The sequence below is a fragment of the Pelobates fuscus genome, chromosome 2 (genome assembly GCF_036172605.1).
Source record: "Pelobates fuscus isolate aPelFus1 chromosome 2, aPelFus1.pri, whole genome shotgun sequence".
Lineage (NCBI taxonomy): Eukaryota > Metazoa > Chordata > Amphibia > Anura > Pelobatidae > Pelobates > Pelobates fuscus.
Genome location: NC_086318.1, coordinates 222,809,466 through 222,817,457, shown reverse-complemented (window position 1 = coordinate 222,817,457; position 7,992 = coordinate 222,809,466). Strand labels below are relative to the sequence as shown.

Below are 7,992 nucleotides of genomic sequence, written 5' to 3'. Positions count from 1 at the left end.
TCCCCCGAAAGAGATGTGGGGTCATTTTGAGCTGGATGGCTCTTGTGACGTAAAATATTGAGAGAGTTTGGTGGGGGCTATCAGATATGGCGACTGCTTGGTCTCAATGGCAAGCTCTGCCTCCAGATATATATCTTTATATACATATAATTAATCATTGCAAAAAAGGCATATAATAAAATTTGCACAAATATTCAAAATACCTAAAAACTTACCTTTAAATAGCTTCTGAACTGCAGAAGATTCATCCCATTTTTGCACAACACTTCAGGGCTTAGCTTAGACGAGCTAACAAAAGTTTAGAGATGGGAAGTGCCACATGGCAGACAGGGGATGGGAAGTCAAACCATTCACTCCTGGTACCATAACCACTACAGAGTTATGTAATGGATATGGTGGTTGGAGTGTTCCTTTCATAGAAACCTCTCAAATCTGCAATTAATCCAGGTACATGGATTTAGTGGCCTGAGAGAAGGGAAATCTGTGCAGTAACATGAAGTAATTAAGGTGGAAATATTTTTACAAATACATAAGAATGCATCTATGAACTTGGTGTTTGGTTAGTGTCCCACAATACTTTAGGTTCCCTTCGGTATATATAGTGTTTTGAAATTACTCCACACAAAGACTTTTTCTACTTTTCTGTTTCATCTTTTTTTTTTTTCATTTCTGTTTTATTTAAACAGAAACATCAAAACTATTCTGAAAAACACCAGATCTAATAATAAACAGAGTAATGAGGCTACGCAACATCTCAAGAACTATGTTTTAAGAGAAAATCATACACACATGTACACTGGTTCAGGGGAAATGTGTGTTTATTTTCATTCATCCTGGTAACTTTCATATGACTTTGAGTGGATTTTGTGAGCGGATAAAGCAATATAATAAATTGTACTGTGCATAACTTCCATCTGTATATCCTTAAATACACTGAGGGAAAAACTATGACCATATGTTTATTAATTAACAAATGAGTAATTAACCAGAAATTATACCACCTGTCAACCAGAGATGTATTTCCCACAGGAGAAAATGGACTCACTTAAATTACACTATTTTTGTTCCACAGGAAGACAATGACTAGACTAGCATGAAGCCAACCCTTATCCAAACTCCAACAACCAGTGTGTGTTGTATTTTGTGTATACCATAACTTTTATACAAGTTTCTATCTATGCCCAAATTTCAAAGTCTTTTGAAAGTTCTTTATTTCTATTGCCTTCTAAGGTGCAATGTGATTGGTTGCAGAGACCATTAGAAATTCTGCAGTTACACATCTAAGCTAAGATGATATATAAAATGCCAACTGAGTCTTCAATATGAATCTTTTCATGTGACAATGAATATAGCAAAAGAAAAGGGAAATTACAGAAATGCATGCATCTTAAAGGAGGCATAAAACAGACAGGAAACAAGTGTGCTCAGTTGTGTCCAAATATTTGAAAATTGTTTAATACAAAAACATGAGATGGTGCTAGGGACATGCTGAATCCATATTCACTAGAATGGGCTGTAGTTATGTTGTTTAGAGTGCCTCTTTAAGTAGACACGCTTGTTAAATACATTTTCCTTGATGATTAGCTAAAGGTATTCAGGCACAGAAACTCCTGTTACAGGTGGCAAATACTACAAAATATTGCCAACTGCAGTTGAAGGTCTGGCCAAAATTTTAACAGAGCTACTTAACCATTTGTTGGATTCCTTGATACACATGGGTCAGGTGGGTTTTATCCCAGGATAACAGCCCTATGAATATACTAGATAGAATGTTGAGTTGGTCTTGTGGCTGGTGGATCTAGCAAAGGCGTATTGTAGGGTGAAGTGGCCATAGATTTTTGAGCTTATGCATTGTCTTGGCTTTCTGGACCCAGGAAATCCGTGAGGCAAGCTTCAACTCTTTCACTTGTTTGACGCTCTAAGAGCAATCGTTCAAAACATTGTTCAGCTGGTATACCACCCTTGTTAAATTGCACTAAATGAGTAGGTCCACCAAAGATGTTTGCTGGCGATTATGTGTATATGTGGTGGGCCTACCCTTGATTGGTTGGTTGTTTGATGGTGTCTTCCCTTGTTCATATGCACTTCTCCCCAGGCCCATGGGCCTTCCCACTGTCTAGGCTGATAGAGGGAACAGAGGCTCTTCAACATGCTCACTCTGGTGGCACGTCAAGCCCTCGCCCAATCATGTTTACAGGTTGACGTTCTCCCTATAGCGTAAGTCATCCTTAAAAGCAAAGACACATATTTAATGGATAAAATGACAGTAGATGTACAAAATACCCATGTTTTATAAGACATAATCCATGTTTTATAAAACATGGATCTTATGGAAATTCTTCCAGAGCCATTAGAGATACACGCTGAATGAATTATATTGCTTCTGGCCCACCAACCTACTGCATTATGTAATTTCCTTTCTTCTTTTTATTTTTGTATTTTGCTTTGCCTCAGGTTTGAAAGGTGATGCCCATTCAAAAAATGTATATGGTAATATATGCCAATGTTTCTAATGCTTTATGGTGCTGCTGTTGTGCTCTATTGTCTGTACTTAAATAAACAAATTTAATATCAAAGAACACTCCTAGCGCCATAAGCACTATGATGCACTTTCATTGTTATGGTGCCAGGAGTGCCCCGGAAACACCCCACCCCACTTAAGATGACAGAGACCTGGAGGTGGAGCCAACAGCCAACCGAAGCAGACGCACATCAACAGAGCTCCGCCAACACAAGCCTGAAAATCGCAATTTATTGCCCAAAACCCACTAATTTCAACCCATACTGTGATACCACGAGATGGGGAAGAAATCTAAGCATCAGGGTGCCATGAAAACGGCGGGAGCCCGTGACATAGGAGACCTTCTTCTCCGCCCCGTGAAGGCCGCAGAAAGACGCACGCCAAACTACAATGGCGACGCGATTTCGGCCTCCTCAGGAGAACAGGCGCTGGATGAGCTGGGCGAGTTCCCCAGCACGGGGGGCCTGCACAATGCCTCCTCAGACGAGGACAACGAACTACCCTCTACAAAGGGAGACATAAAAGCCCTCCTCTGTAATATCCGCACACTGTTTGCAGCGGACGTGGCGGTACTGAGGGAAGAGAAACAGGTCGTGGAAGGCCGGGTCAAAAGCACGGAGGAAGCGACACAAGACCTCGCCGCCAGATGCACGCAACTAGAGGCCCAAAACGCAGAGCTACACCGTAGCCAGGCCCTACTCGCCACCCGCGTGGACAAGATGGAGGACCGAACTAGAAGCAGGAATATAAAGATCCGGGGGATCCCCGAGTCCGTGGCCCAAGACAATCTGCCAAAATTAATCGGGAGACTCCTCACCTCCCTACTCCCGCCACAACAGGCGAAAACAATTGGAATAGACGGCATATACCGCATCCCGAGAGCGACCAGACTCCCAGCGGACACCCTGAGGGATGTTATCCTGCAACTGCAGCCAAAATCGGCCCAGCTGACCCTCATGGCAGTGGTAAGAGGGAAGGTTACTTACCCCTTCGAAACGGCCAATCTGTCCTTCTTCAGAGACCTGTCCAGACCTACTCTGATATGGAGAGGCCTCCTCAAACCCCTGACTGCCATACTCCGCCAGAACGCAATACAATACCGTTGGGCATCCCGCAGAAGCCTAATTATCACGCACGGGGGCGCAACAACCTGGGTGACCGACCCCACAGAAACAGAATCAGTACTGACCGCGATGGGCCTGTCACCGCAACAAGAACCCACCACCCCAGCCCAAAGACCACAGACCCCACACACATGGGACATAGCGAACATTCGACCATTCCGGCCGGCATGCCCCACCACCTCGTCCTCCACGGCCTTCAAGGCACAACGGGCAAACCGGCACCCTACAGGCACTTGAGACCCTGAGAAGGCGATAGGGTCCCAGACTGAAAGGACTGCCAACAAGTTAAGTCACCATTATTTTACTTCTTATTTTTTCTTTTTTTTCCGCTGATTCGACAACCGGATTGACCCATGGTCCCATAGCTGCAACCTCATCGCAGACCCAGAGAGGGACCTGTCCTGGGGCCGGAGGGAAACCCAGTATAACCCGTGGACTGGAGCCACATTGCTGGACTCCGCAGAACGTTTACTTAACAGAACGTTGATCAGCAAAGTCCCCGCTAAGAGGGTGACCCCACAAGACCTACCTATAATTTTGTTTGTTTGTTTTAGTATAATAGTATTATTATTTTCCTTTAGAACTACTATATTCTCCCGTCTAACACCCTTACTTACACCCAGCAGAATCACAGCTAAACAAAGATCACATAATTACAACGCTCAGTCATCCCCATCGAATAGGCAACACACTCTCTCAGCAAGAGCAGGGCTCTCACCCAAACACGTCAGCTTAGCCACCAGATAGCCACTGGTGACTCTTAGAATTGCTTCGGTTATACACAGTTATTTTGTTCATAGCTTCGGTTACACTACACTAAAAACATCGAACTTAAAGCGACAGTAAAAATCCCTTACACACCATTCACTAGTTCATGAAAAGCGCTGGCTAGCTGCCATTTCTCAGCCCTGACCCTATGTGAATAACCTCTTAAAGTATAGTTCTCAGCCTAAATCTATGTCTAGCTTGCTTCTAGAGAGGATCCTGAGACAATTTTACTGAACACCACCACGAAAATATGCATGGGCGTAGGGTGCTGGTCCGGGACATTGGGTCAGTAGAGACACTTATTATTAGTCACTAACCCTGCTCCACATGTGGGCTGCACTTACCACCAAAGCATAGTGGCCTGACACATACCCCCTACAGAGTATAACATACCCGCAACACCCAAAGTTTATTAAGCTGCAGAGGTTACAATCCCTTATGGGTAGCACACCCAGAGGTGCCACGTCCCCTAAAATGACTATACATTGCCTGACTTTATCTCATAATGTTACTTGGCTTGGCCCAGACGTTTTATCTGAGAGTCAGAAAACATTGTATAACCTGTTACCTAGCCTGCGGTTCACAGGACAGCATGTATTTATTATGTTCTGGCATATAGTTCAAACCTGATCGCTAACGTGTATGATGCCATGCCTGGCGTCTCATATACAGTGCATATTATGATCTTATGTCTTTAAATGCTTGAATACGGCAAATGCAATGTTCTATTATACCTGTTACAAAAACAAAAAGGAGGCTACATTTTGCTGGAGTTTATCTTCCTTGGCTGCGTTCAAGGCTCATGTGAACTCCCACTATTATATTCTGAGATGTATCACTTAAATGCCTCAATAAAATAAAGAATTAAAAAAAAAAAAAAAAAAAAGATGACAGAGACCTGGAAGCTCTGTGTTTACAAATCAATGTTAAATTATTATTAAAAAAACAACTTCATTATTGTAAAGGTTTGTAATTAATATAAACATTTAGCCTATTTTTTTGATGTCCTAACCTTGCAATAAGGAAAGGAGTAGTAAATGTGTTTTTTTTTTTATCAACGCTAATATTTGCTAAGTGCATATTAATACTAGCATGATGTTTGGCTAACAATAGTAGGAGTTGCCACCGCATTATGTAAGACGAGTGTGGTGCAAATGATGCAACTCACCAAGGACATTTGACAACTTCTACTCCCCTTTGTTTTATATCTGTGTCATATAAGACATCCTACTAAAGGTTTTTTAGCAAAAATAGTTGCAGCTGTCATTAAGGTCCTGTGAAACACGTTGTAGACACCGATATGATAACACAAATCCAAGAAACGATTTTACAATTCTAGTAATTTATTGAAATAGGTTTAATGGCAACGTTTAGTTTTCTTTGGAGGGAGGAATCTATAGTGAAAAAATATATGATTTCTTCCACACTGTTTCTATGTAAGGAATGTATGGATTCACAATAACTGCAAAATACTTCTAGAAGCGTTCTTCTAAGTTGCATTCATGGAAGATCCGCAGTCACCCAGAAGTTCTCTCAGGTCCTTCATCATGCTATGGTCATCCCCATGTGTTACCTTCATGATATCGAATGCCTGAGGAAAATGAAATGCTTCAGAACATCAGAACATAAACATTTTTACATTTCAACAGAATATATGTAAAAAATATATTCTAAGTTACAATGCCTATCTCTTTACATAAGTAATATTTTTTCCAAACTTTCTGATTTCCTTTTTCTTACCGACTGTTAATTTGCTATGAGCTTCTCTATTGACATCAATAGACTTCCCATTAATTTACAACAATAGGAAAGCTAAACTTCAAAGGAGTCCCAAAAAGAGCTCATTCATTGCTATGTGGTAATTATCTGACTTCAGAACTATCCAATCAAAGGATATAGTAGACCTAATTGGAAGCACACAAACAACACAGCCTCAATTTTCAATCCTACAACCAAAGGTTCGATTATTTTTCCATCAGATTTTTCTGGCAATTTATTATTCTTTTAGTAGTCACATGGCCATACACAGTGTGTTTTTCTTTCTTTTTTTGTGTGTTAAATGATTTTTGGAGCCGATTTCCATAACCAAAAGATTATTATTCCAAATGTGTCAACTGACAAAACAGGATAATGTATGCATAGTATAGCAAGCATTTATTTTAAACATTTAAATAGTTTAAGTCCGTTCTAAATAAAGGAAAATCATACTTAACTTACTTACTGTAGTCCATAGTGCATCAATAGCAGCATTCCTTTATGGGGGAGGGATTTTAATATGCAAAGATAATTATGCTAACACATCTAGGGCCAATATCTTTGATTATTCGGGATCTACATTATGGTGGATGACATGTGGACCCAGGATTTTACATTATCCAGTTATTCTGTGGCATGAATTAGAACAAACATACAACGGAATATGCATCTCACACCTTTCTTTCCACACAATAAATGAAGTCGGTGCTTTAAGTGTTCCCTTATTGCCTAGAGCCCTGGACACCCTTTCTTGGTTGTGTTACTAAGGAAGGACCAGCCTTGTGGTTATGTTAGTAGGAAGAGCTATACTGGCTGCTGGTTATTGCTCTTAGATGTTGTCCAGGATGTGATTTTATTGTATATTTACGGCATATTAGAACATATACCAGGGGAAACTCTTGAGTATTGCATAGCAATTTTCTACACCACACTAATGCACCCATGTTTAGAGGTTTTTAGCGCCACTCACAAAAATACACAAATAAATTACTAGTTGATGGGAAATACATGTTACAGTCTGTTTTCGCAGAACATACTAATTATAACTCCTGTTCCCATGCACTATATATGTATCAGGGATAGCTCAGTGAATGCTATCCTAAACTGCATCCTTTCAAAGTTGATAAAATTAGAACCAGTAATTTAAGTAAAAATAATATCTAGACTCCAAGAAAATTAATGTTTACTGTTTACCCTATTTTTCATATGAAATCATGAACTCATAATAGCTTTAAAATTCACAGCACCTGTCCAGAGCAAATACTAGCTGTATTAAAAGTCTATAAGTAGTTTTAGAATGGATGTACCATATTTTAGTTAAAGGCCGCTCAATGACTTAATACTAACATTTAAAAACCCGGTGACATTGGGCTGTCAAGTTCACCCATTTCTTTAATCCTTCATGGAGGCATTGGAATAAAAGGTATTCGTTTAATTTCCCGTGAGTATCCAATACTTCAAGCTTCATGTCTTTTATTAAAGGTTCTAAATGGAAAATACTGCTTTCTGACACCTGCAGTAAAAAACTGATGTCAAACGAGCAACACAAACCCTGACATAGCCCACAACACAGCTTATATACATAACTTGATTTTGCTTTGAGGATGCAAAAAAATCAGGAAGGGCAACGGATATGTGACATTTACAGAATTAGAAAAAAGTATCATTGTAAGCTCAGAAGGAAAACCTTGCTTATAAAATTCGGATAGGACATTCATTCTAGTGAGGATAAAAGGCAATTTTATGTCAAGACACGGAGGATCATATTGCTTAACCCTTTCTTTACTGTCCACCAATAGCAGCAAAGAACACAAATAGAAAAAA

The 7,992-nt window shown here is 40.3% G+C and overlaps 1 protein-coding gene across 1 annotated transcript in view; it reads right to left on the bottom strand.

Moving 5' to 3' along the window:
• Positions 1–5,770: 5,770 nt before the first annotated feature.
• SMYD3 (SET and MYND domain containing 3) overlaps positions 5,771–7,992 on the bottom strand; it is an 839,309-nt gene continuing 837,087 nt past the window's right edge. Inside the window, exon 12 of the mRNA XM_063443201.1 lies at positions 5,771–6,004. Within this exon, the coding sequence (XP_063299271.1) occupies positions 5,903–6,004 (102 nt within the window). The 3' untranslated portion in view covers positions 5,771–5,902. The remainder of the gene's footprint in view (positions 6,005–7,992) is intronic.